Source organism: Pezoporus occidentalis, unplaced genomic scaffold (assembly GCF_034315485.1).
Source record: "Pezoporus occidentalis ecotype Australia unplaced genomic scaffold, CSIRO_AGI_Poc_V1 ctg78, whole genome shotgun sequence".
Lineage (NCBI taxonomy): Eukaryota > Metazoa > Chordata > Aves > Psittaciformes > Psittacidae > Pezoporus > Pezoporus occidentalis.
Genome location: NW_026916137.1, coordinates 2,522,680 through 2,550,258, shown reverse-complemented (window position 1 = coordinate 2,550,258; position 27,579 = coordinate 2,522,680). Strand labels below are relative to the sequence as shown.

Sequence of the window (27,579 nt, the reverse complement as noted above, 5' to 3'; positions counted from 1 at the left end):
CGTATGGAGCTGGGGAGCATTCACAGGGCTGAGTGTGCCCCCCGGGGACAGGCGGGAAGGGAAGAGTGCCGGGAGAGCGTGGATGGGAGGTGAGGGCTGGCAGGGAAGCTTTCTTCTGAGGGTGTTGCTCATGTCCAGCTCAAACCAGTACAAGAAACCAACTTCCATTTCCTTTATTTCATGGTTTTTTTCAGACTGTTAAAAAGAAAAAAAATTTTAAAAAGAGAAAATGACAAAAAAAAAAATCCTGGTACATGAAATAAAGATTTTTTTTATATATATAACTTGGTCCTCGTTTATGTGGACTTACTGGGGGGGAGGAAAAGTTCCTCAAATGCCAGCAAGAAAGTCAACTACTGGAGAGTTCTGTCCTCTCTGGTGACTGAGTGGACGCTCTTGCTTCAATGGCTCTTCTCAAGTTGGTCTTCATGATACAAGGCAAGAGGAGAGGGCTTTGCTACAACCTTTTTCAAAGTAAGTGCAGGTAAATGCAAGTCACACACATGGGCTTTTCCTGCTGCTCTCCAAATATCTGCTCCAGCCCCTGTTTTGCCCCCAGCATTGCTGCTCCTGTCCCATTCCTCCCAGGATGGTGTTACCACAAAGGATACTACCCAAACTCCTACCCAAAGAGAGCAGTTCTCACATCACCAAGCCAGGAACCACTTACCAGCTCAGCATTCACACAGGCTGGAGGGGTCAAAAAGGAAAGAGAAAAGAAAGTGGGACTAATGTTGTTTTGGGGTTTTGTTCAATCACTCACAGGATTTGGGCGATTTCCTCAGTAGCTGGGTTGGCAGGGCTGCCTGGTGGAAATGCTCAGCATCAGAGTCCTGAGTTGGGGGTTTCTTACACCCAGAAATGGGTGAGATATGTCCCCTCACCTCCCACCCCACCGCTGGCAGCAGGGGTGCCACCAACGTGCTGAGATGCCCTCACCTCCGCTGGGCTCCTGCTTACCGTGGGATCCTCCATGGCTTTCTGGAGTGCACCAGGATTCCCATCAGACCCCATCACCGGCAGCTCAGAGGGGTTATGAGGACGGAAAGCCAACAGAGGGACAAAGCCTCTCCGAAGTGCAGCCAGGGTCTGACCCATGGTGGGCTGGATGAGCAGGTAGGATGAGGGGTTTAATTCAGTGGTGGCAGGGGGGGCAGCGGCATGAAGATACACTCGGCTCCAAAATGTCCCAGCAGACACTGATGGTTCACAGTGCCATCACAGCACCACAGTCCACCCACCGCCTGATGCACATCGCACAGGTTGATACCGATGCTCAGCATGCAGATCCTCTGATCAGCATCACTGGGTACCCCCAGCCCAACAACCTTCAGCTCATCCCTCTCCTTTAGGCCCCTGGTAGCACTACACAGATACCCCATGCCCCCCAGCATGCTTGTCAGCACACACATTTCGTGGGCCAGCCAGCCAGATGCTTCACCACCAAGGTAATTGAGGGCACCTGCTGCCCCATTTCTGATCCTCCTCCGGGGACCCTTCCCAGGAGCAGCCTCTCCAAGAAGGAGGGCACAAGGAGGGGAGAGGCAGCAAAGCAGGCCAGGCACTGGCTCTGTGGGACACCAGGGAGCTCCTGGCCGTGACATACACACATCTAGGATGCAGCCATCTTCCTGCCCTGTCTAGCTCACAGACCCCAAAACCTTCTCACCCTCTTCTCATCCCCTTGCCTGGCTCTGAAGCTGCCACCAGTGCTGGGTGCTCCCACCCAAGCATGGGTGGGATGATCTGCAGAAACCCTCATGCATCTTCATCCATCCTCCTTGGGCCACTGGGGAGATGAGGCTCCACTTCCTGTGTGATGCAGCACAGAGAGTGCCTGGCTTAGCCTCTTACATGGTTCCAGGAGACGCTCCTTCCTCACACAGTGCAGATGGTCTTTTTCCTTTCTGCTTTTCCCCTTCTTCTGGCTTTTACAGATGGGGCAATGGCAGGGGAACCACACCAGCCTGAAATTAGGCATGAGGAATGCATGGGGAACACTGCTCAAATGGGGCAGCCTCCATTCCATAATAATTAATACTCAGCACTTCTACAGCACTTTTCATGTTCAAAGCACATTACAAACATTAACTAATTAATCTGTCATATTAAGCGGTATCTTAAAGGGGTGACGTTGAAAGCAAAGGGCTTGTGCATGGGCAGGAGCCCTCATTCCCACTCTCTCCCAGGGGACATGAACACTTGGATAGGTGCAAGACCCTAAAATGCCACCCTGTGCCCCTCTTGGGTCTCAGTGCTCCCCAGAACATTTGCTTGCCTCTTCCACAGGGATCAGCATCTTCTCCACAGCAGTGAGACACTGAGGTCCTGGGAATGCCAGGGACTTGCAACTGACAGGTCAGTTAAAATACCCGGATTGGAAGTCCCCCTGCATGGGGTGGTTTCTCAAATCTGAGGACACACTTCCAAATGCTGGCCAGGGATGGGTGGAAAGCAGGCAGGCATCTACCAGGGAGGATGCTGCCCCACTCATAGCAACCCTCTAGGATGGCTCTGGCAAAGGATCCAAGCCTGAGAGGGCATGGTGCTGCCCGAGGAATGCCAGCCAGCACTGACAATGATGCCAGGTCTTCCCTCACCATGGAGGCAGCATGGCTGAAGAGGGGGCTCCCTTTAGGGGACAGTACAGGGTGAGGGAGCACTTCCTGCTGAGTAATGCCCAGCTCCTGGCACTCATGGGTCTGTTGTTAATGTGTGCTTACTGCTACTCTGCTGACTTCCTCATATGGACCTTAGCCAGGACTGGCTGGGTTTTGGGAGACACTCTGAGAGCTCCTAATATGGGGAAACCTAGATACATGGCCATCAAATTAACACCGGGCATTTAATAGCATCATTGAAATGGTTTAAACACCTAGAGGTAGTAATTAGTAATAATGGTTCGGTGAGGGAGGAAATTAAGAGCCAGGTATGGAGCCCAGTACTTTTCTCTGCAGGTAATTTTTAGTGCCAAATGACTACAGAGAGAGGCCAAGCACCAGACACACAAGCCTACTGTCTTGTTTGCACGTGAGGACTGACACAGGGGAGGAAGGCAGTTGCACATCTCACCTTTTCAAAGCCAAGCACTGGGGCCAAGGATGCAGAGAGCCTCAAGAAGGAGAGCTGATGGAGAAAGGGGGTCTGTGAGGGTTTAGTCAACCTAACAAAAGCCTCTAGGTGAGCAAGGATGGCAAAGAGCAGGCCAGCTGCATGTCCTGGGGGCTCTGTCTGAGGGTAGAGGTGGCTCCAGACACTCAGCATCCCCTTCTTGGGTGCCTTCCAGCTGCTGGGGGCTTCTCCCCTCCTTTCCCCAGGCCCTTTCAGACACCCCCTGCAGAGACAGAAAGAAGAGGCAACAGTTTTGGTAGGGAAGGGAGGCAGAGGAAGGACAAATATTAAGAGCAGCCAAAGATCTATACAGATTAAGGGAATATGAATTAAATGCCACCAGCCTGAGATTTCCCTCCAAAAGCAGAGAACAAGTCATCCCTCTTGCTAAGCTGAGGCATGGAGCTGGACCCCATGGCAGCTCCAGCTCATTATGCTGCTTCTCACCCAAGCAGAGCATTTATAAGAAGTTGACCAAACCAAGCACATCCATGCCACATTTTAATGGCTCCACACAGCTCCAGAGTAGCTGTGCAACCAAAATGCATCATGGAGAGAAAAATCCCTCCAGGACATGGGACAGGTCCTAAAAAAAAAACTTTCCCTGGGGATTTATGCCCACAAGGGTAGAGCAGACATTGGTGATGTTCCAGTGTCCACAACAGATACTACATCCTAAGACCACCAACCACCGGTGGGTAGAGCGGTGCTGAGGACCTACCGGACATGGAGCTGCAGTGAGGACCCCACCAGAGAAGACAGGACCCCGATGGGCTGTGCTGCTTCCCCCAGGCACAGCAGCAGAGGCTCACCCAGCTATCACCTTTCCAGGCTGCAAATCCCAGCTCTGACCTGGCTCCAGCAGAGCCAACGCAGACGTGAACCATTCTGGCAGAGTGCTGTCATTTGTGCCAGTTTTACAGTGTGGAGAGGAGTGCGAATGACGCCAAACCCTGCTGGCCTCATTTCACTTGCCCTTTATTGAAACCTCCGGGCCTTGCACCCTGGGCACACACCAACAGGGATGCAATGTCTCATATGTGCAGAAAGGGCTTGGATGAGGTGGCCTTGACTGCCTCCATAGCGGTCAGCTCTCAATATTGTGGGAAGTCGCAATGTGCAGGAGAAGGCTGACCCAGCACCGGCAGCTTCAGCAAAGGGGTCAAGATACACGGGTATGGGCTGAGTCCCAGAAACGGATCAGCAAGGGCAAAGCACCGGGCTTGGGAAAGGGTTTTCTCTGCTACTGCTCCTCCTGCCGCTCCTGATCCCCCTGGGGACGGAGAAAACAAGGGACTTTGCTCTCTAGGGACCTGTCAGTCAGAATCTGCCACCACCGTTTAATTTGCTGAATTTATGCCTGCCAGGAGGCCGGCCTGCCAGACTGTTCCTGAGCAGGCAGTGCCATCCCGTGGGATGAGCTCAGCACAGCAGCCGAGTCTCAGAGCCGCACTATGCGGGAGCTGAAGCAGCCGCGCAGCTCCCATGTGGGAGACATCACTTGCTCAGTGTCCCACACAGGACAGGAGTGGCTGGAACCATTTCCAGTCTGCCAGGGCTCCTTACCTCTTGCTTCCCCTTATTCCCCCTCTCCTTCCAGCAGGAAAGCTCTGAGAGATCATAATGACATAACTGGACATGGGGGTTCAGCTGACTCCCGCCCATGACAGGCTCCAGCAGGTCCCAGGTATATATATATATATATGTGAGGGGCAGGTATAACTTTAGGAGGGGAGGGCAGACAATAAAGCTGTGACCCTGAGCTTGGTGTGGTCATGAGGTTGGAGGCAGCATGTCCCAGCAAGGCACCCTCCATCAACAAACCTCCCCACCTCTCCTCTAAACTTACAGCTCCTCTGGTCTCCTGATGGTGCCAAGCCAGGCACCATCCAGGAGCGCTCACTGCAGAGATGCTTCATTCATGCAGAGAAAAGGGCAATCCCACAGAGCTCAGGGAGCCCCATGGCTGTCCCACACCTCCTCCTGTCCCTGCTGATACCACCCAAGGGCTTGGTGTTGCTTGTGGGCCTTTCTGGGGAGTGAGTGGTGCAGGGAAGGAGAGAAGCTTCCCAGTTCCAGACCTTTCCCATCCCTTCCTGCAGAGCCCACAGCAAAGCCTGGACCCGACCTTGGGAATCAGCTGTGACCTTGGAAAGTGCCTTATGCAGAAGGACAGGCCCTGGACAGGGAAGAGGAGAGAAAGAAGGACCTTGGGCTGCTGCAGAGGGAGCTTGCTTTCTGGAGCAAGGCTGAGAGTGTGCATCCTTTCCACTGCCTCGAGGTGCCTGATGCCCGATGGGGGACATACACAGCACAGCTTTGCCAGAAGGGACAAAAGCACCCGGCTGACTCCTCCAGAGACAGAAGAGAGCAGATGGCGCTGAAATCTGCTCAAGAAGAGAGGAAGGAATAGCCCCGAGGCTCCACAGTCCCTGCACCCCAAGAGGCACATTTGTTCCCAGCCAAGCGTGTCGGCCAGCCCGGTCTCTGACTTACCAAGAAGCAGGGAAAAGAATGGCAAACGTGGGCTGGCTGAGCTGCTGTGTGTCCCTTGGCACTGTGCTCTTTTGTGGGGACTTTCCTGAGAGACCCTGGGAGAGAAACAGCATCTTATACATAGGTAGCATCTGCATTTGACTCCTTACTGCTTTGATAACTTGTTCTTGTGCAAATTGGGTTCAACTCTGCTCACTAGCAGAAATCAGTTGGTGTTCAGCCTGGAGAAGAAGGCTCTGGGGAGATCTTACAGCAGCCTTTCAGTACTGAAGGGGGCCTACAAGAAATCTGGAGAGGAACTTTTTACAAGGGCATGTAATGACAAGACAAGGGGGAATGGCTTTAAATGAAAGGGGAGATTTAGATTAGACATTAGGAAGAAATTCTTCACTATGAGACAATGGTGCTGAGGCCCTGGCACAGGTTGCCCAGAGAAGCTGTGGCTGCCCCATCCCTGGCAGTGTTCAAGGCCAGGTTGGACAGGGCTTGGAGCAACCTGCTCTAGTGGAAGGTGTCCCTGCCCATAGCACAGGGGTTGGAACTCGATGAGCTTTAAGGTCCCTTCCAACCGGAACCATTCTGTGTCTGTAATTCCATGATCCCATGATTCTATGGTAAGATTTTCTTCCTGCCTCCTGATGTCCTGCTCAGGCCTCTTTACCTGGTTTCAGTAAACAGTAAGCTTTCCAGAAGAGGGACCAGAGAGGCAGTAGCATGTGGAGAACATGATTAGCTCCAGAAGATTCTGATTTTTCATGGAAGTTACCACAACACTGACAGTATTGAAGGAAATTACCGTGGACCTTTCTGTGCTGGACAGGGGCCCTTGTAAAGAAAGACCACGTTGCCTGTGGTTCTGCTCACACACACCAGGATCCCTTTCAGTTTGGTGCTGAATATAACTCAGACACTGGAGAACTGCAGGGCAAGGAGGAGGGCATCTGCAGCTGAAAAGCAAACCACTACCTCAGTAGTGAGAAGTCTATCACCCTCCATCATCCTGGGCCACATCCTCTTCCCTGCTGTTGGTCCAGCTGGATCCATGCAGCATTTCCCCAATGCAGCAGCTGTGACCTGCTTCTGCCTCTTTTGACACAGTTCCGCATCACCACAATAGCTTGTGTCTCTAACGTACTTCTCCCTCAGTGAGGCGGGGAAATAATGTCCCTCCCTGCACAGCATGGAGGTGCCAGCTCCCACTGGAGAGGTTTACTGGGGTGGCCTGGAAGACAGCACACAGAGCAGGGATTGCAGCTCAGCCTGTGCACTCCCAAGCTCATACCCCAGCCACTGCACCAGCCTTCCTCTCCTTCTGCAGGCTCCGAGACAGCAGGGACACTGCCGGCACCAGCTGCTCTAATTGAGCTTTGTAGAATAAACGTGTGGAATTAGCCTGTTGGCTGCTGGGATGAAATCCAGCGCTGAGTGCAGATCAAAGGAGGCAATCTTGCTGACAGTTTGCGGGGAGGCAGTTGGACGCAGGCTCCTTCTGCAGCTCTGGAAAGAGCAGCGTTCAGCAGCTGAGGATGAGAACAGAGTATAATACATGCTGCCTCTTCGATGATACATGTGGTCCAGGCCCTGATGGTCAAAGCTACAGAAGCCATGGGAGACATCTGACAACGGTGATAAAAACAATCAAAGCCAACCAAGAGACAGCACTAATTCAGAGGAAGACTGGGTTCCCAAAAATCCAGTCAAGCATTTCTCCAGGAAAGCTGCCACACGAAGAGGGCAGGTTTATAGTCCAGCCTCCGGGAAGGGGATGAAGGTGCTGAGAAGGAGGCCACGTGTCACAGTGAAGCACATGGTGTGGGAGAACAGCAGACTGAAAAGGCAAATAAAAGAGCAATGGGAAAAATGGGATTCAAAGAAGAAAGCCAGGGAAGGACGGAGGGCTTCCCAGTGTGTGAACACTGCTCTGTGGCAGAAGCCAGTTCCTATACAGCCAGGGCTGGTTGCAGTGAAAGCCCAAGAGCCAGCAGTGAGCTCTTCTGTTTAAAGACAACAATGATGACTTTAGAAGAAGAGTCTGACCTGAAGAGGGGTGTAAAGGTCAGGTTTCCCCACAGGGGGAAGGTGTTAAGGCTGAAGACTATTTCTTTCGGTTTCTGGGTATGTCAAGAAGCGTGGGGCAGTGGATACTAAGCATATGGCACAGGTAAAAGGTGTGCTTGCTGCTTAGTGAGGAAGAAGAATCCAAGTGGCTATTTCTGATGCATTTGTTATAAGAATGAGAAAAGGAACTACTGGAAAAGAGTGTTTTAACGTGAACATCAGTCTTCCAGTCCTCAGCTGCCTCCTTGAGTGGAAATACAGTGACACAAGCTGGAAAGCAACCCCTGCCTTAAGGCTTTCCAAGGCATCTTCGGTCAAGGCAGAAGGGATCTATTTCCTATGAAAGGCCCCTAACCGGTTGGGCACTTGGTCTTGCTTTCCTTCATTTAAACCTGGCAAACCTCTGGTAACACCACCTGAGCTGCGTATTGTCCTCGTGCCACAGAGGAGGCTGCTGCTCAACACAGAGCCAGCTCACAGAGCAACAGACCTCCAAGAAACCACAAACCATGGTGGAGGCTGATGGTGGTGGAAGTTTCAGACTGGAATAGCCACAGTGCTGGAACGAGCCCCTCTTTTATGGATCTAACACCAGCACAGAGCCCAGAAACAGTGAAGCGGGAGACAAGAACAGAGAAACAGATGGGAGCAATTTATCCTGGCTCTTCTCGTGAGCATCTTCCAGGGAAGAGTGATTAGCCTTATTAACTGATTAAGTGACTAATTAACTGATGAACTGAGATTATGGATCAAGGATCAAATGATTGCAAGCAAGTGTATTTTGAGTACTTTTCCGGGAAACGACGTATCTCATGTGCTTTTAATGAGAGCTAGAGGCTGGGTGGTGAAAGGCTTGTGGCTGGGGTGAGAGGGGTCCCAGGTGCAGCATGGCACAGGATACAGGAGGTGCAGTGCCTGGCATGAAGCAGAAAGGGAGACACACTTGTTCCTTCCCCTCTTCCAGTAAATTTGACCTAAATGGGGCAGCAAATCTCATCTTCTTCAACACTGGGCTTTTGTCTTAGATCCTTTCTTGTCCTTGATAAGAAACCAGAAGGTTGTCTCTGTGCCCACATGCACATCTAACCCACACCAGCCACTTCCTACACACACTCTCCTCTGACCCATGCCTTTACCCAACTCTGACCCCACAAAAGGTAGTTTGAAGGACTAAGCCCAAATTGTACATGATCTGTCATCTCTGGGATATAGAAGCAGCATTACATTCTCCTGTAAGCACCTACACAGGCTTCTGAGCAAAGAGGAAGCCATGGAAGGGAAAGGATTTTGGCATATCAATTTGTCATCACTTCTCTTCATTCGTTCCCTAGTCCAGTTTTCTCTTTAGAACTTTTCACTTTTTTTGTCACCATCAACAGTCCCTCTGAGCCCGTTCGATGCAGGAGGGTAAGGGATGGGTGCTGTGGGGGTTACCTGGAGCTGGGCTTGCACTCAGCCACCACCAGCAACCAGTGAGGCAGTTCCAGCACTAATGATGTTTGTCTCCAAAAGGGCTATTTAGGTGAGACAGTTACAAATTGCATTTTATAAACTGTATTTCTATAAGTGGATTTTTTTGCTAGCGGGGAAAAGTGCTTTAATAATCCCACTTCTGATTAATGGCAGGGTGTCTTGGCAAAGGAAAGACTGCTGTAGCTTCAGTTCTTTCTCAAGGGGGAATTACAAGTGGCAAATGAAGAAGAAAATGCACACCTCTCTGCCTGGAAAATATTGATCTATACTCTTCTTAGGTAAAAGATACCTGATAAAATTATCTAAAGAGTTAGATTTTGGCCTCTGGGCAAAAGAGATCTGTAAGCTAGATCCTGCTGCTTTTAGGGGCAGAGGAAACTTCAATTCCTCTGGCACATGAACATCTGTGATTTAACGATTTATTGCCCTCGATCCCTGAGAAAAAATACTATACCAATGCCAGCAGCAGGGATCTGAGGCACATGCTGTACTAAATCACTGGCTCATGGTCTCCCAGAGGGGCAACAAGGCTGAATCCTTACGTCTAGGGCTAGGTCTCCCCTCCAGCAGGTCAAGGAAAGCCATGAGGACAATGCAGAACCTCAAATGCCACGCTGTGAACACAGTGAGGGCAACTGCAATTCCTGTTCTTTGTGCATCTTTACCTCTCAAAGTCAAATGTTTCTTAACAACCTCTAAAATACAGTCAGTTGAATGATCATACAGCTACAAACTGAAAAGTTACCTGCTTTCCTACAAAATCATTGGATAGAAATGTATTTTTATTTCAAGAGGCTGTGTGTGTGTGAAAATTAAGAGGCACAGCATTAAGTCATGTTTTCTGTCCTGACATGTGGTTATATTGATATCCTTGATATCACAGAATCATAGGATAGTTTGAGCTGTAAGGGACCTTAAAGCTCATCCAGTTCCAACCCCCTGCCACGGGCAGGGACACCTTCCACTAGACCAGGTTGCTCCAAGCCCCATCCAACCTGGCCTTGAAAAGAAATACTTCTGCCAAGAGAAGTTCCACTTTTCTATGAAGCTTAATCATTGTTTCTGCTGGAGAAGACGCTTTTGACACCTCGCCATCGCCTTTTTGAGCTGCCGTGCTCTCCTCAGACACCAAAATCAATGTTTTCTTCCTCTTAGTGACAGCCAGGTACAAACTGAACATTTTGTCATGTGTCAGCCCCAGCTTTTGTACTTCAAAGCCAAACCCAAGCTTTTTAATCAACGGGGCACATTTACTACCATTAACATCACTCTCTTCCCACTCCTACGCATTTTTGTCGTTAAGCGGTAATTAGCAGAGAGCAGAACTCCAGCAGGTGGCACTGTCACCACAGAAGGCACAGCAAAACAGGAGCCGGACGTTCCCGACAGGGGCACACGCCACATGGGATGCAGCTCCGCAGCGTCCGGACCCCCGCCGGCACCCCCAGGAAGCTGAAGGACGCGGACACTCAGGTCCGCCAGCGAGGAATGGATCGTTGGGGGCGCTCTCACCCGCTGTGCCTTCTCTAGCCCGCACGTACTGCAACTTTATGGCCACGACGTACTGCGTGCTCTAAGGTGACGCTTTACGGCCGCACAACGCGTTTGGTTGTAGTTAGGGTTTTTTTTTTTTACTTTTACGACAGCGCCGCTTGGCGGCACTCCTGTCGCGCGGCGCTGACGCGCAAGAGGCGGGACGGGGCCACGCAGGCCTCTTTCCGTGCCCGCCGCCGCCGCTTCCGCCGCATCCGGTGCCATCGGGGCCGTAAGGGGGCCGCGCAGGTGAGCGGAGTGCTGGGGGCGGCCCGGGATCGTCCTCCCGTCCTACCGGCACTCATCCGCTGGCGCTGTAAGCCCCCGGCCCCGCCCCGGCTTTGCAGCTAGTTCCGGTGGGGCCTAGCTCCCGCCCCTCCCCACACTCGCACACACAGCGCCGGGCTCCCGGCCCACCCTGGCTGCTCAGCTCGGTGCGGGCCGGTTGCCGGCGTGCCCTCACGGTGTCTCCGCGCCTTGGCGTGTGCCGGGGTAAGGTCGTGGTCCCCGGTGGCCCATTGCAGCGTGTGCGGCGGGGCTGGCCGTGCGGCAGCTGAAGTTTGGGGGGTTTGCTTTTTCTTCCGTCTAGAAGTTTAAAACATGGCGAAGTTCGTGACGCCCGTGATCCAGGACAACCCCTCGGGCTGGGGCCCCTGCGCCGTGCCCGAGCAGTTCCGGGACATGCCCTACCAGCCCTTCAGTAAAGGAGACCGCCTGGGAAAGGTACTTCCAGCCATGGGCTGCTGCTGAGCAAGCACTGTGTGTCTCCTGCCCTCCCACCTCTGCATGCTGCCACCGGCTTTTGCTTTCTTACTACCACGGTTGTTCTTCTGACACCCTTCCTAACACATAGCATAGTTGTGGCCAATTGGCAGGGCTGGCAAAAGGGAGGTGGGAGTTGAGAGGTTTAGTTCTGGAGCACACAGCAGTGTTTGCTTCTGCTGCTGAAAGTCCTGCCTAGATAAAACCAGAGGTGGGGGGAGCTGTCATACTTATTTTAGAATAGGATAAAATAGTTAGGGTTGGAAAGGACCTTAAGATCATCCAGTTCCAACCCCGCTGCCGTGGGCAGGGATACCACACGCTAAACTATTTAAGTCTGAACCCATTACCCCTTGTCCTACCACTACAGTCCCTAATGAAGAGTCCCTCCCCAGCATCCTTATAGGCCCTTCAGATACTGGAAGGCTGCCGTGAGGTAATGCTTACTGTGACTGTTTATGCTTGTCCTTAGGTGGCTGATTGGACAGGAGCTACGTATCAGGATAAAAGATATACAAGTACGTGTTGTGTGGTTGCTGCTGCTCATGACCTATTTCCTACCAAGTGTTCTTCAAGCGTCATTCCTGCTTTCATGTCTCACACCCGCTCTGGTGGTTACCTGCACAGCTCAGCAAGAGAGGCCACTCAGACTAGGCAGCATGCCTCACCCTTGCTGGGAGAGCTCTGTGGGGCTCTCCCTGTCCTCGGGGCTTATTCCTGAGTTTTGTACTGCCTCATTGCTGGGGCTTCTCAGGGACGCTTGGAAGAACAGAAACATGCTGGTGTAAGGCCTGAGTCCTGATGTATGCATCATAAGTGAAGACGGTTGGAAGGAATCTGGGGAGAAAAAAAAGGTCAAACTGTCAGGGATTTTTCTAGCACCTGTTGTCAAGATGCTCTGTTTTATTTCCAGACAAGTATTCATCTCAGTTTGGTGGTGGAAGCCAATATGCATATTTCCACGAGGAGGATGAGACGAGCTTCCAGCTGGTAGATACAGCTCGGACACAGAAAACTGCATACCAGAGGAATCGGATGCGTTTCGCACAGGTAACGTGTTGTCAGAAACAGGCTCAAAAGTGAGCTTCAGTGGCACAGGAGGATTTTGCATCTAAAATGTTCTTTTATTTGTTTCCTTTGTTTCTGCAGAGGAACCTTCGGAGAGACAAGGATCGTCGGAATATGCTGCAGTTTAGCATGCAGACCCTGCCAAAGAGTGCCAAGCAGAAGGAGAGGTGAGGCTGCAGATAGGAGCATACCAAACTTGGACTGGAGTGTGTGAGCATACTGTTCATAAATTTAGGAAGTTGCTGTAACAGAACCCACTGGAGCAAACAGTCGGCTGGGAAGAATTTCAGGGTATTTCCAGTTCATTGCGCTGATGCCAGCAGTGGTTACAAGCATGGGTTTCAAGCTGCTATCTAAGAATTTAGGAAAACGTTTTTTTGTATTTAGAAAGTAAATGGGGTGTTTTAAAGCAAGAGCATTCCGAAAACTGCATTGCAGTCTTTAGAGGTGAAAATGCTTAAAGAGTTGCTTGGAATAAAGAGCAGAGCTTTTAACGTCTGGGGCGTCTTGATAACAGATAGCTCAGCAGCTCTTTCAGTGGCTCAGTGCCTAAAAGTGCTGCTCTGTAATTTGGAAGCATAGAAATGGTTGTGGCACATAGGAATCGAGAATTTCTTTTCATGTCTTCTCATATTTGTCATTTTAGAGATCGTCTGCGCTTGCAAAAGAAGTTTCAGAAGCAGTTTGGAGTGAGGCAGAAATGGGACCAAAAATCACAGGTAAACTAACAAGCTTTCTGCCCCCTGCTTTGAGCTCTGCCTGTGCTCGCAGGGCAGCTTCTCTTGCATGAATCCTGCCCGATACCTGTATCTCTGTTTCTCTCTATCTGTCCTGCCTCTGGCCGCACAGCAGAAGCCTCGTGACTCCTCTGTTGAAGTTCGCAGTGACTGGGAGGTAAAGGAAGAGATGGATTTCCCTCGGCTGATGAAGATGCGCTACCTGGAGGTTTCAGAGCCACAGGACATGTGAGTTCCCAAAACAGCTGTTTGCCTGCCTCCTGAACTGGCTGGATTTTTGGAAGGCAAAAGGGCAAGGGTCTCCTGGCCTGCTCCAGTGTTCTCACTGAGGTACCGAAAGCAGGGGGAGGTAATGGAGCAGCCAACAGGCCCCCCTTAGTCCTGTGTAGTTTGTGGGTGCTGGTATCTGTAGTGGGGCTATCAAGGTGGTCTTTCTCTTACCTCTGCAGAGAGTGCTGTGGAGCCCTGGAATACTATGACAAAGCCTTTGACCGCATAACAACAAGGAATGAGAAGCTACTGAGGAGCATTAAGCGTATCTTCCATACCGTCACTACAACTGATGACCCAGTTATCCGAAAGGTACGTTTACTGGTTTCTAAAACCCAGTAGTGTGTTTCTCAGCACATGCTATTGTGAGAGATCAGCTGACACTGTCAGACCAAAGTTAAGGGCAGAAAAATTCCACATCCTGAAGCTTGTAAAGGGATAGAAGCATTAGCTGGTAGCATTATTTTTCTTAGGTCCAAGGCAGATCTAGATTAATACAAAACTAGGAATACTGGCCAAGGAAAAGCTGTCATTCTGGAGAAGCGAGCAGAGCTGTGCTTGAGCTACAGTGGGAAAGAAACATCCATGTCAGAGACTTGGTTCTTAAGGTTTCTCCTTTTGGCGATGAAGAAGGCTTGGAGATCTCTGTGACCTGATCAGGAAAGAGGAGCCATGCCTTTTCCCAACAGGACTCACATTTTGTGATATATTTCTTACCTTTTCCTTGTTTGACTGAGGATTGGCTTGGATTGCTGGATAGTACCTAATGCTTTCTCTAGCAGTTGGTGGTATACCTATTAGTGTAACTTCCTCAGCATGGGAAAAGTGTTAGCAAACCAGATCATTAATTTCTTCTCATCCTTGCTGGGAAAGGGAAAGGTTAAGGTTGTCTGTTCTTGTTGCTGAAACATATTTCTCCTTCTGTGTCTGTAGCTGGCCAAGACCCAAGGGAATGTATTTGCCACAGATGCCATCCTGGCCACATTGATGAGCTGCACTCGTTCCGTCTATTCCTGGGACATCATTGTCCAGAGAGTTGGATCCAAGCTTTTCTTTGACAAGAGGGACAATTCAGATTTTGGTAAGGAAAAGTCATGAAAGAAATTTCTGTTACAGTAGCTAAAGTTTTCTTTATGCTTTTCTTTTGGAGTTTATTCTGTGTCTCAGCATTGAGACTGAGACTCCTGGAGCAATGTGAATACAGCAGAAGACTTCAGTATTAATCTGCTCCAGCGTGGAGCTAGAGACTCACTGAAGCTGATGTAGTTATTCCCCCAAGTATAACCACTTGTATCTCTTTTTCTTCCCAGACCTCCTGACAGTGAGTGAAACAGCCAATGAACCACCACAGGAAGAGGGCAACTCCTTTAATTCTCCACGCAACCTTGCCATGGAAGCTACCTACATCAATCACAACTTCTCCCAGCAGTGCCTGAGGATGGTAAGGTCGAGCAGTGCTGGGTAGTCAGGCCTGTGAGAGAGCCTCAAGAGGAGGCTTTGTTAAGGCTGCTGTAGTACAGCACACAAGCATTTTAATTGGCATAAGTACATGACGCTGATGCTCTTTCAGGTTGGAAGGAGGTGGGATTACTTGCTATGAGCAACATGACTTTATTGTGGAAAGATTCTCACCTTTATTCCACAAAAAAAGAAACCCCACTCTTACTGGTGAAGCAGACAAGCTTCTGAGTATGCTTAGTGAAGCCAAAGTGCCAGTAGAAGTACTGCTTACAGCGAAGTGACTAATGTGAAAATGAGGCTTTTCATCAGCTCTTTTACTGGCTTAGCATTTTTTATATAAGGGAAATGGGCTTCTGTTGCTGTAAAGGAATATTTATCCCCTAGGGGAGAGCTGCCTTGGGTTTTTAATTCTAACATGCCTTTCTCTTTTGTCCTGAAGGGAAAGGAGAAATACAAGTTTCCCAACCCAAACCCCTTTGTAGAGGATGACATGGATAAAAATGAAGTAGCATCTGTTGCTTACAGGTATCTTGATATTTTTCTGATGCCCAGGTTTGGCAAGGGGGCAGGATGTCAGCGTGATATGGAGAAAACAAATTGAGGGTGTTACTGATAGAAGCTTTGCCATGAGTGGGGTTCCTGGATGTTCTCACAGGACATCCAAGGGGAAAAGGATTTTGCTGAGCACTTGCATAGGTCTGGGTAAGAACAAGAGTCAGAAATAACCTTCTGATTTGTTTGTTGGCAGATACCGAAGGTGGAAGCTGGGAGATGATATAGATCTCATTGTCCGCTGTGAGCATGATGGAGTGATGACAGGAGCTAATGGAGAGGTGTCATTCATCAACATCAAAACACTGAACGAGTGGGATTCCAGGGTGAGGAAGAACCTGATCCCAGAGCTAGCTCTAACAGCTGCACTGCTGCCTGACCTGCCAGGTACAGCAGGCAAGATGAGATAAACATCTGGTGGTGTCACCCAGGTGGTTATGTTCCACCAAAGGACTATAACTTTGGTGGACAAGCAGTGCTGGTGGGGTTCTCCCCCAGGTGTGAGGTAGCTGGTTTGAACCCTCTTGTCCCAGGTGTTGAGCACAGTAGCCAGTCTGTTCCCATGCTTCCCATGAACTCTTCCCTCACAAGCTTCCCTTCCTAACCAGTGCCACAAACATTGACCAATACCTGTGGTTCACATTACTCCCCTTCCCAGTGCAAGGGCTTTCCCTGCACGTTGCTGTTGGCATTCCCTCACATGATACCATAAGGTAGACAAAAAACTTCCCTGTGTGATGTCAAGGTGGCAGAAGAGATGACTGCTGCTGGCTTCTTAGGCTGACCCTTGCTTTGATTCCCCTCTCAGTATTGCAATGGAGTAGACTGGCGCCAGAAGCTTGACTCTCAGAGGGGAGCTGTGATTGCCACAGAGCTGAAAAACAACAGCTACAAGTTAGCCCGCTGGACTTGCTGCGCGCTGCTGGCTGGATCTGAGTATCTTAAACTCGGGTAAGATGGCGTTCTCACACCAGGCATCTTGCAGGTGCATTTCCCATGAGGTAACCCAGCATGTATATCCAAGAGAACCATCTGTAGAATGAATAATCATAGTATCACCCCATGTTTTGCATGGCCAGAAGGGGAAGGTTTGCAGTGAGCACACTGGCTCTGGTGTGAGCCACTTCCCCTCAGCATCCAGCTGTTGTGTCCTCCACTGTGACTGACCTTTGGAGGTGTCACACATGTTTAGCCATAACATTTCAAAGCATCGTTATATGATTAGGATGATAATTGGGGCTGCTCCGGCCTGGAGAAGCGAAGCTCTGTGGACCTCATAGCAGCCTTCCAGTATATGAAAGGGGCCTACAGTAATGCTGGAGAAGGACTCTTCATCGGGGACAGTAGTGATAGAACAAGGGGTAATGGGTTCAAACTTAAACAGGGGAAGTTCAGGTTAGATATAAGGGAGAAGTTCTTTACTGTGAGGATGGTGAGGCACTGGAACAGGTTGCCCAGAGAAGTGGTAAGTGCACCATTCCTGGCAGTGTTCAAGGCCTGGTTGGACAGGGCCTTGGGTGACATGGTCTAGTGTGAGGTGTCTCTGCCCATGGCAGGGGGTTTGGAACTGGATGGTCTTTATGTCCTTTCCAGCCCAAACCATTCTACTATTCTTTTGCCAACATAGAAATAAATGCAGAGACTGTACTGGCTGTCAGGAATTTGAGATCCTCAGGGTCCTGTTGCTGGGAGATACAGTGGAGGGGTATAGCCACAGCACTTTTTGAAATGGCAGTGTGAAATCAGTTGGGTACATGCTGTGGATAATGAAAAAGAGGTGTCTGCTAATTTGGGTCTGGTGGTTCAGCAGTTCCAGATTCAATCTTTGGATATGGGACTGATGCATTTGCAGCTGCTTAATTCCATAACTCTTTGCTAATCATGTTACTGCTTAATTTTTACCTGTGGGACTAATTTTGCTGAATCTTCTGTACCACCCCATCTGATTTGGGGTGGTGGAAGGATTACAGGTACGTTACTGGTTGTCACCTTGTAGTGAGGAGATCCTCTTAACTTTCAGTGTTGGGAGTATTAGATTTTTTTTTTTTAGCCCAGGAAAGAAAACTGAGGTGATGGTGCTGATTTTCTTGCTGTCAGTTCTCTTGGCTGGGCTTAATCTCCTGATATCCCTCTGGTTTCTTCTTGCCCTCCGAAGGTATGTGTCCCGCTACCATGTGAAGGACTCTGCCCGCCATGTGATCCTGGGCACACAGCAGTTCAAGCCAAATGAGTTTGCCAGCCAGATTAACCTGAGCATAGAGAACGCCTGGGGCATCCTGCGATGTGTCATTGACATCTGCATGAAGCTGGATGAGGGGAAGTACCTCATCCTGAAGGATCCCAACAAGCAGGTGATCCGGATCTACAGCTTGCCCGATGGCACCTTCAGCTCTGATGAAGATGAGGAAGATGAAGAGGAAGAGGAGGAGGAAGAAGGTTTGTAGCAAATTTGGAGATATATGCTTTAAAGAGATGATCTGGTCTGGGCGAAAAGGGGTGACCTGTGGTGAAGACCCAGTCTAAATGGTGAGATCTGATGAGTGCAATGGCAGGAGAGGAGTGAGGCTGGAGAACCTGCAGTCCAGAGGATGGTATTCAGTGGTGGAGCAGCTGTGGGTGACGCTGGGAGAGCTCAGATGGAGGCAAGAAGAGCTTGACAGTTGGCAAGGCAGATGTCATGCCTTGGTGTGGATGCTAAGTGAGGCCTCATTGGGCAGGGGTTGGGGAGAGGACTCAGAGCACCAACTGGGAAAACAAAGCCTGCTATGGGAGCCCTTTGTTCAGTGGCAGTGGGTGGGTGCGTGTTTCTGCTCGTACCAGCATATTTGTTTAGTACAGTTTTAGAAACAGGACTGACTAGGTCAGTGCGTTCAGAACACATGGTGACCCAGACTGACTGATGTGTTTCTGGGAAGGCTTCAGTAATGCAACTGGTGAAGCTCTGGTGACTAGCAGGTCATTGAGGAGTTCCAGAGGGCTGATTGTGCTGCAGTGGGCAACAGCAAAAACATTTGACCCAGAGATCTTGTTTCTGTGATACACAAGACGTCTTTCAGCAAGATTTTGGTGTTTCTTGCAGGGGTGGGAGCTATAGACTTAGTTCCCACTGTGGCATTTTAGGTCTCTGCAGCATTTGTCCAGGAATGTAATTGCACTGTTGTTCTAAATTCATGGTGTTGGCTGACAGCTCTGTTGGGGGGGTGTCAGGCACACGGAGGTGGGATGGATCCCTGGTTTCCTCTTGTTCCTTGTGGTGTTTCCTTGACCAGGTGCATTCACTTCATTCCTGTCTCATCTCTTTCAGAGGAAGAGAGCTGAACCCTGCGGGCTGCCCGAGGAGGGCATGAGCGCCCGGGCCTCCCCGTCTCCCTTCACACCGGCGGTTCGGCGGCGGCACCGCGAGGCAATAAAGTGACTTTGGCTCAGTGTCGCTGCCGTGTCGTGTGTGCGGGCCTGGGCCTGGCTCCAATCCCCTGCGGCGCCTGCCCCTTTAAGCGCGTTGCCCCGCCCACTGTCTCTATTTCCCGCACGCGTGGTACGCGCACCGCGGCGCCATGGTGCCGGCGGCGGGAAGCGGCGGCGGCGAGACGTGACGTGACGTGACGTGACGTGACGCGCCGTGCGCGCCCTCCCCCCCCCCCCTATCCCCCCCCCACTTGCTGCTCGGCGCGGGAGGCGGGGAGCGGCGCGAGCCCCGCGGTGCAGGTGCGGCCGCTGGTGCGAACGGTGCGGGCGGGTCGCCATTGGGCGAGGGGCCGAGGCCGGACCCCATTGGGTGGGGGGGTTTATGAGTCCCTTTCCCTATTGGCTGTTGGGCTGCAGCGGCACAATGAGGGGCTTGCGGCCATTAGCCCACAGGTGTTGCTACCTGCAGGCCTCATGCTGTCTGCTATTGGTTGGGGTTGGGGGCCCTGTGTGCCCATTGGTCGGCTGACCTGTGGTCCATTTTGGTATTGGCTGGCAGGGAACAGGGCCCCGCCCCAACACCCCACGCTGGGCCCTGAGGGGTGGTGATGCCCTCATGGCGGCCAGACCGGGCCCAAGGTCTTTCGCCCCTTGTGTGACACCTACCCGGTCCTCTCCCCCACAGGGGCGGCTGCCCCAGCCCCGCCATGACCCCAGCAGTGTGCGGGGTGCTCCTGGGCCTGGCCTTGTACGCTGGCAGCCTGTGTGTGCTGAGCTGCACCGCTTTGGTCTACCACGACTACTGCATCATTGGGGCAGGACCCTCGGGCTTGCAGGCAGCGTATTTCCTCCAACGAGCCGGCCGAGACTACGTCGTCTTTGAGCGGAGCCACGCTCCCGGAAGCTTCTTCGCCCTCTACCCTCGCCACCGCAAGCTCATCAGCATCAACAAGCGCTACACGGGCAAATCCAACAGCGAGTTCAACCTGCGCCATGACTGGAACTCTCTCCTCAGTCACGACCGCCGGCTGCTTTTCCGGCACTACTCGCGTGACTTCTACCCCAACGCTGACGAGATGGTGCGTTACCTGGAGGACTTTGCTTCCCTGCTGAAGCTGCGGGTTCAGTACAACACGGCCATCATCCATGTCACGCTGGAGAGGGATGAGCAGGCCTGGAATGGGCACTACTTCATCCTGACTGATCAGGACAGGCAGAACTACAAGTGCAGGTAATGGGCAAATGCAGGGCTAGGGACGCCACTCTCCATGGGTGTCTTCAAAGGCATTGGCACAGGTTGTGCAGAGGAGCTGTGGCTGCCCCATCCCTGGCAGTGTTCAAAGCCAGGTTGGAGGGGGCTTGGAGCAACCTGGTCTAGTGGAAGGTGTCCCTGCCCATGGCAGGGGGCCAGAACTGGATGAGCTTTAAGGTCCTTTCCAACCCAAACCATTCTATGATCGTGTGTATCCTGTAGCACTGCTGAGCTCCATTCCTAAAACCCTAGAAGTTCCTCAAGTAAACATACGGAGTTTATTTCTCACCTCTCCTGGAAGCTCAGCTCCACAACAGCAGGTTTGCTGACTCTCATTTGGAGGTGAGCTGGCAGGCAAGCTTGGTGGGGACAGAAGGCAATCCCAGGCACCCACGCACCAGGAGCTGCGTGAGCAGGGCTGGAACAGCAGGCAGTACCTCTAGCCTCGGCTGCCTGGTGTTTCCATACAAGTCACAAAGTTTTGCCTAAGATTTAAGGAAAATTTACAGCGAAAGATAAAAAGATTACTATATTTCATTTTAGTGTTAGCAATTAGTGACAGTGATAACGTGTTTTTACGGCTACAAGTTAAAGGTTTTAAATATCAAAATCACTTTCTGTCCCCCTTAAAAACTACTTTTGTTTTGCTGGACTAAAGGGCAACACAAATTTTAAATCAGAGTAACCTTTTATGCAACATAGAATCACCTTTAAAACTTTAGTATTATATCTATTTTCAGTGAGTACGTATAAGTAGTACTTGCACATTCTTGAACAGTGGAGGCAGGTCAAGGGTCTGGAGCACAAGTCTGTTGAGGAACAGCTGAGGGAACTGGGGTTGTTTAATCTGGAGAAGAGAAGGCTCAGGGGGACCTTATTGCGCTCTACAATTACCTGAAAGGAGGATGGAGAGAGGAGATGACTGGTCTCTTCTCCCAGTAACAAGTGACAGGACAAGAGGAAACGGCCTCAAGCTGCACCAGAGGAGGTTTAGATTGGACATTAGGAACAATTTCTTCACTGAGAGGGTGCTCAGGCATTGGAACAGGCTGCCCAGGGCAGTGGTGGAATCACCATCCCTGGAAGTGTTCACAAACCGTGTAGATGAGTCCCTCAGTGACACGGCGTTTAGTGATGGCCTTGTCAGTGCTGGTTGAACAGTTGGACTTGATGATCTTGAAAGTCTTTTCCAACTAATTGATTCTATGATTCTGTGTTTATGTACAGCACCCACACTGACTTTTGCTATATATAACAATATTTCTAGTTGTCCTTGCTGGCCTGAGGGTGGGGAAAAGAGGAGCAGCTCAATAGGTGAAGCTGGGAAGAAGTTTCTTTTGAAACTATGACCTCTGCAGCTGATCCAGTGAGACTCAGGATTTACATCACAGCCATCCTCCATAGCAGGAGGACGGAGTGATGAGACAGAGTAACGGTCCCTGGTCCCATAATTGCTGCATTTTCTAGTGCTATCCTTGTTGTTGCAGCTGCCTGTTGGTTGCCACTGGGACATGGGTCCCCAACGTGGTGAACTTCCCTGGCTCCGAATACGTTGAGGGTTACGAGACTGTGTCCACCAACCCTGAGGATTTCACTGGGCAAACCGTGTTGATCTTGGGCCGAGGGAACTCGGCCTTTGAGACAGCAGAGAACATTCTGGGCGTCACGAATTTCATCCACATGGTGAGCCGGTCGCGCGTGCGCCTGTCGTGGGCCACCCACTACGTCGGGGATCTGAGGTAGGAAACCGCTTCTCTTCCTCTTTTCTAATGCAGCTGGAGTATGAATCTGGACAATCACTTCTTGCTGAGGCAATGAGCCGGACTGGCACTGGAGGTGCTGTGGTCCTGCACATCGCAGAAGAAATACAGGGCCTTTTAGCTTTAGGCCCTTGGTTTAAGGCAGTCCAGGATGCAGTTGGTGAACGCAGGAGCTTAATGAGAGCTCTTCAGGATCTATGTGAAATAGGAAAATATCTCTTTGGAAACAGTGTCATAAAATAGTGCTGGGTCTTAAGTTGTTCCCTTGCTTGCAGTCACAGAGGAGAGCTGAGCGGTTGACTACATCCTGCAAGGACAGTGAAGGTGTGTTACCTGTGCTGTTCCTGTGAGCCCTGAGGCTCTGGGGATAACCTTTGCACTGAAGAGGGATGTGGGATACCTGGTAAAGGTTTGCCGTTTTCAGCAGTGGAGACAGAACCTCTCCTCCCTTCTTTTAGCTCTTCTTACATTCTCCTTTTCTTACCACAGAGCAATCAACAATGGCCTGCTGGACACATACCAGCTAAAATCTCTGGATGGGCTTCTGGAGGGTGACTTGGAAGACCTGGCTATCATCAAGGACAAGAAAGGGAAGTTACACATCACGCTTCGGTTCTACCTGGAGAACAGTAATATCAGTGCAGGCATTGACTCCATCACCCTCCCGCAGGATGAACTGGATAATTTTGCCCCCCGCGCACCTTACGACCGTGTCATCCGCTGCCTGGGGTGGAAGTTTGACTTCTCTATCTACAACAGGTGAGGAGGAAACAGAATCTCAGGAAAGCAGGTATTTGGAGTACAGAGGAAAGGGAAGAGCAGGTCCTCTTCTGGCAGCATTGCTTAGACCTCCACATGCTCTGAGGTGGCTGGTCCTTTGTTGATGCTGCAGCTACAGCTATGTTGCAGTGGGAACCACTGTGTGTGCCACTGTCCCAGACAGGCTGCAGGGCTGAGCAAATGGCCGTGTTGAGACCTGGATGACACAGAAAAACCTGTACCTTTAGAAATTGATATCCTGACCTGCCAGAACACATGGATAGGGCGAGCAGTGTTCTGTGGTTTGGGTTGGGATTTTTTTGAATGATAGTACAGGTACAGATTGCTACAGAAAGGTGTTGTCTGCTTTTTTCCCCTGAGGTTGCAACCTTCACTCTACCTTGGTTTGTCTCCTAGTACATCCAGGAGATCAAAATGGTACTCTTAACTTCACTGTCTTCTAAAATTCACTGTCAGCAGCTCAGGCTGGAATTTGATCTTGTCCCGAGCTAACTTGGGATGAGCACCCTTGTCTTCTGGAAGATCCTCATTGAAGTAGTAAATCCCACTGAAGACAGTGGGGGCATGAAGCAGTGTCTTGCAGTGGCTGCAATATAATGTGTATATAATATCAGAAACCCCTTCTATTTTTTTCACCCAAGCCCTTTCTGACAGTCTGCTCTTGCTTGTCTTTTGCACATCAGATCCCTTAAAATGATGCCAGGGAAAGGAGACAAAAAGAAGTATCCTGAGATCAAACCCAATTACGAGTCCACAAGCACCCAAGGGCTCTTTGTTCTTGGCACTGCTAGCCATTCCATTGACTTCAGGAAATCTGCTGGGGGCTTCATCCATGGATTCCGGTATACAAGTGAGTACTGGGCTGTACAAAAGGGACAGAGATGGCAATTGGTCCTCCCTTCGAAGGAACAATTCATAGCTTATGGCTGGCAGTAAGACAACAAAACACAGCCAAGCTGCAGCTGCATCATCTGAAGTGGAGGAGAAGTGACTTGGGGTCATATCTGAAGTTTTGGGTTGTCTGTCTTTGTTTTGTCTTGTGTTTCTCTTTGCCCATTGTCTCTTACTTATGTAACACAATAGAGTTCTGCCTGCCAGACGCTCTGCCTCGTGACAGGCTGTGGGTGAGAGGTCTGTGCTGTGGAGTTAAAACCCAGTGGCTTTGGCCAGTAGAGAATTTCTGTCTTTATGTATGTGCTCATCCTTATCATTAAGACTACTCAGAAGTAATGAAACATCCCTTAGGATTCCCCCTCCCCGCCTGCTCACCAACCACTTAGCATCGCATCAGCTTTCAGAGGGCATTTCCGCTGCAGTTACCAGCAATTGGGGTGGGAGATCCTAAGCACAGATGAGCTGTAAAGCTTATTTATTGTGCCCTGTCAGTTATCTGTGTGATTTCTGAAGTAAGCTTGGATGTGTTAATAAGGTGTCCTTGTTTCTCCCCATGTCTTAGCTCGTGCAGTTCACCGCCTACTGGAAAAGCGTCACCATGGTGTCCCCTGGCCATCCGCAGTCTACCCTGTTACACAGCTGACCAATTCCATCATCAAGAGGGTGAACGAGGCCTCGGGCCTCTACCAGATGTTCAGTGTCCTGGCTGACATCATACTGCTGAGAGAGTGAGTGAGTAATTATTCCCAGCACTGCGCTCCATCATTTCAGTCCTTTTTTCTCAACCACTGCTTCCCGTGTTGCCACCACATAAATTGCTCCATTGCTGCCTAAGGATGTTATGTAAGTCATGTAAGCAGCCACCTCAAAACTTGTACCACTGCCACAATTTATGCCAGTATGCCCAATTCTGCCAGTTACCTCCCTCTCTTAAAGGGCTGAAAGGGTCCGGACCTTCTCTTTAGGCTCAGAGGAGTAATACTCTTCTACTGTCCCCAGGAAGAAGCTTTCCTTGAGCAGTGCATCTGGTGGCTTTTTGGCCTTAGCCTGGACCAGCTGAGGGGATGTTGGATCCCAGCTGGCTTTTCTCTAATGGAAAAATTTGGTGGTTGTGGTTGTAATTCACAGGAATGCCACAGCATTTGAATACCTGGAAGAGTACCCAGTTGGAATCCTGGCTGACCTGGAAATGCAGACAGGGAGAAAGGCTCCCAGTGGGCTGTTTGTTGTCATCATGGAGTATGGGAAAAATTTCTCTGGGGCTGACAAGGATGTCTTCTACTACAACCGAGCTGTGGGAGAGGCACAGCATGCCTGGCAGTCCAACTTTTTGCACCCTGTTATTTACTTTTACAAACACCTCCCAACAGGTAAGCTTTCCTTTGAGTTACCTGATACTAGCAAAACTTGAGAGGGATAAATACACTTCACTGCCAAAGAAGGGGGTGGGACCTAAGGAATTGCACACCCTTCTCCTCTGCTTCTTTCATGTCCATCTTCTGGGGCACCCACCACCACTGTGTGAGCTGAAAAAAAAGCTGGGAGCTGGCAAGAAGTTTCCATCAGTCAGACTGATGCACAGTGGGGGAGTTGTACCAAAGACCTCACATTTGAGAATAGAAACAAACAGGCACACTGGGAATTTCTCTGTTCCCAGAAAGAGGAACACTGCTTCCCTTTGGCTGGCACGTTGTGTTTATTTTGCAGAGTCCTGGGTTTTTCAGTGTTAGCACCAAAAGAAGGCTGTTCTCTGTGGCCTGCTCAGGTCTGAGAGGTCACACAGTGAGAGGCAGCCAGAGGCAGGGGTTTGAAGATGAGTATTACAGCCAGCAAACAAATGCACTCAGAATAGATTTCCTTGGGAAATTACTGTGCTGAATCTTCATCTCCTGAAACCTAGGGTCAGGGTCCAGCTTGCCTTGCACAAGAAGCAGCATGATGGGTAGCAGCATTAAAGCTTGAAAGGAGCTCAGTCCGTCTGACAGTCCCTGCCAGGGGAAACAGGAGTGAAATGACAGGAATACTGTGGGCAGGGACAAGGGGCAGCTGTGCAGTGGCAGGGCTGCTGAGGACAAAGCTAACAGAGGGGATTGCAAATGAAAGTCAGGTAGGGATTAAAAGGGCAGGATAAAAGCTGAAACAGCTGTGGTGGCTGCTTTGTATTGCCCAGGCACTTTTTAATGCTGTTTTGATTCTGAGAGATTCCCTTAATGTTCTCTTGGCAGAGCATGAAATGAAACTTCGGCCCCCAGATTGGCCTCTCCCTCGCCCTGATGCCATCCATCACATTGTGGAGGACTTTCTGACAGACTGGACGGCTCCAAATGCTCACATCCTGCCCTTGAGGCGGTTTTTGGAGAACTGCCTCAGCACGGACCTGCGCAATTTCTTTGCAGGTAATTTGTGCACAGGATAGAGGTGGCAGGAGGAGGAGGAGGGATGTGAGGGACATGCAACAGGAGTGATCTGCAAAGAGCTGAGATCAACCCATGGCGTGCTGGTGGTCTCACCATCGGTCACACCTCTTTGATGCACTCTCCAGATAGTAAAAAATGCTGGTGCTGTGTGTATGTTCCCAAATACTCTTTGTTCCTGCTCACCACCAGAAAAAGACTGCCCAGGTGCACCCAGATTAGGGAAAGGTGTATGAGGTTGGGTTCAATCCCTTTTCTAGCTTCAGTTTTCTTTCCACCTCCATTATCTGAATGTTCCTTTATGCCACTGGGTACCAGATCTCTTTTCACATACTGATGATGGGAAATTGGATTGCTGGCCTGGGAACCTCCTGCAGGATGTCCACATGACACACAGAGGCGGGTACAAAGAACATGCCAGAGGGCTGCAAGTTCAAATCCAGCTCCTTTTCCTCTCAGAGCACGAACTGGAGCTCCCACCCTGCATCTTCTGAACTCTGCAAAATGAAGTCCATTACTCTGCTGCCATCCAGGGCAGGGTACTGGGTGGGAAACTCTGGTTGCCTTCCCTCATCCTCTCTGCTTTTTGTTTTGAATGAGTCCTCAAAAGTTTATGGGAATTTTTCTCTGCAGGATATCTCTGCTGAGTCTGATATTTGATCCTTTTCCCCCACAGAGTCCTGTTTCCTGTTTGCCTTCACCCGTCAGAAGCTGCCTCCCTTCTGTCGTCAGGGCTACATGAGAATGCAAGGTCTGGAGGGGAGCGAGGGGCTCTGGCGCCATGCCGTAGAAGCTGGCCTGCTGCAGGATTACAGCATCACAGACTTCATGGGTGACAGACCCCCTGACAGCCACAAAGGGTCACAGGACCAACTGCTGAGAGATCATGTCATATCGGTTCGTCCGCTGCAGCATCTCGTTAATGCCAAGGATGAGCTTTAACCTTTCTCACTCCACGCTGAAACTCAAAGGTGCTGTTGTGACAATACTGTAACAGAGATCCACAGCAGGATTCTGCCCTGCCCCATGCACCTTCTCTATCCTCATGTCTTCCACTGATCATGAGTTGCCAAAGACCTGCTCAGATCTTGCTGTTACAAAGAGGACCAACGTGCTTTAAATGATAAGCAAGGGGCTAAAATCCAGCTATGCTGAGGCTCCCGTGTTATCCTTGCAGAGTTCAGAGTCGCTTGAAGACGGTGTTGGTGTTTATCTCATGGATCAGTACCAGCAGTGACTTCCAGGGGTCACAGAAGAGACTGCAGGATCGGCTGGGTAACTTACAATGTTATGTCCCATGCCGGAGGTGACCTGCTGGTACTCACGCAGGCCAGTGCGGGCTCTCTAGTCCTGGAGTACCGTACACTGTGTATACTTGAAGGTTTGTTTCTGTGCTGAATCCCCAAGTGGCACTCCAGACACACTCCTTGGTACTTTTCCTGCCTTTCAGTTAGGGCAGGTGTGTAGCTTGAGTGAAGATGGGTGGGTTTTACTGACTTTATAGGTCAGATAATTTGTCATTTCTTCCTTCAGGAAGGATGAGCAGCTTGCCT

The 27,579-nt window shown here is 50.5% G+C and overlaps 2 protein-coding genes and 1 long non-coding RNA gene across 4 annotated transcripts; 2 read left to right on the top strand and 1 right to left on the bottom strand.

Annotated features, from left to right (window-relative positions):
• Window positions 1-325: 325 nt before the first annotated feature.
• On the bottom strand, window positions 326-5,706 carry LOC134155464 (uncharacterized). Its single transcript, XR_009961572.1, has 3 exons — window positions 5,608-5,706; window positions 3,073-3,334; window positions 326-690 (listed from the first exon to the last, which is right to left on the bottom strand). It is a non-coding gene; the product is annotated as an uncharacterized LOC134155464 (long non-coding RNA).
• Window positions 5,707-10,790: 5,084 nt separating this feature from the next.
• Window positions 10,791-18,921, top strand: EIF3D (eukaryotic translation initiation factor 3 subunit D). Of its 2 annotated transcripts, none has more exons than XM_062602609.1 (15): window positions 10,791-10,920; window positions 11,261-11,394; window positions 11,906-11,951; window positions 12,347-12,483; window positions 12,583-12,668; window positions 13,148-13,220; window positions 13,354-13,466; window positions 13,688-13,820; window positions 14,442-14,589; window positions 14,819-14,949; window positions 15,409-15,494; window positions 15,718-15,847; window positions 16,330-16,472; window positions 17,677-17,957; window positions 18,826-18,921. In XM_062602609.1, the coding sequence occupies exons 2-15, from the start codon at window positions 11,272-11,274 to the stop codon at window positions 18,837-18,839; spliced, it is 1,644 nt and encodes a 547-aa protein (XP_062458593.1). In that variant the 5' UTR covers window positions 10,791-10,920; window positions 11,261-11,271; the 3' UTR covers window positions 18,840-18,921. The 2 variants fall into 2 exon arrangements, with proteins under 2 accessions (XP_062458593.1, XP_062458592.1); XM_062602608.1 differs by having other exon boundaries at window positions 13,351-13,466.
• A 243-nt stretch (window positions 18,922-19,164) lies between these two features.
• FOXRED2 (FAD dependent oxidoreductase domain containing 2) lies at window positions 19,165-27,305 on the top strand. Its single transcript, XM_062602755.1, has 9 exons — window positions 19,165-19,226; window positions 19,612-20,157; window positions 21,666-21,917; window positions 22,428-22,697; window positions 23,402-23,568; window positions 24,175-24,340; window positions 24,741-24,982; window positions 25,838-26,008; window positions 26,703-27,305. The coding sequence occupies exons 2-9, from the start codon at window positions 19,634-19,636 to the stop codon at window positions 26,966-26,968; spliced, it is 2,058 nt and encodes a 685-aa protein (XP_062458739.1). The 5' UTR covers window positions 19,165-19,226; window positions 19,612-19,633; the 3' UTR covers window positions 26,969-27,305.
• Window positions 27,306-27,579: the final 274 nt, after the last annotated feature.

What these genes read in the sequence shown, in the direction of transcription:
- EIF3D (XM_062602608.1), top strand. Translation starts at nt 11,272, where the DNA reads ATGGCGAAGTTCGTGACGCCCGTGATCCAGGACAACCCCTCGGGCTGG. An exon ending in ATGACCCAGTTATCCGAAAG is followed by an intron (nt 13,821 to 14,441) that starts GTACGTTTACTG and finishes CTGTGTCTGTAG; the next exon opens with CTGGCCAAGACCCAAGGGAA. An exon ending in GTAGCATCTGTTGCTTACAG is followed by an intron (nt 15,495 to 15,717) that starts GTATCTTGATAT and finishes GTTTGTTGGCAG; the next exon opens with ATACCGAAGGTGGAAGCTGG.
- FOXRED2 (XM_062602755.1), top strand. Translation starts at nt 19,634, where the DNA reads ATGACCCCAGCAGTGTGCGGGGTGCTCCTGGGCCTGGCCTTGTACGCT. An exon ending in GACTTCTCTATCTACAACAG is followed by an intron (nt 22,698 to 23,401) that starts GTGAGGAGGAAA and finishes TTTGCACATCAG; the next exon opens with ATCCCTTAAAATGATGCCAG. An exon ending in GACATCATACTGCTGAGAGA is followed by an intron (nt 24,341 to 24,740) that starts GTGAGTGAGTAA and finishes TGTAATTCACAG; the next exon opens with GAATGCCACAGCATTTGAAT.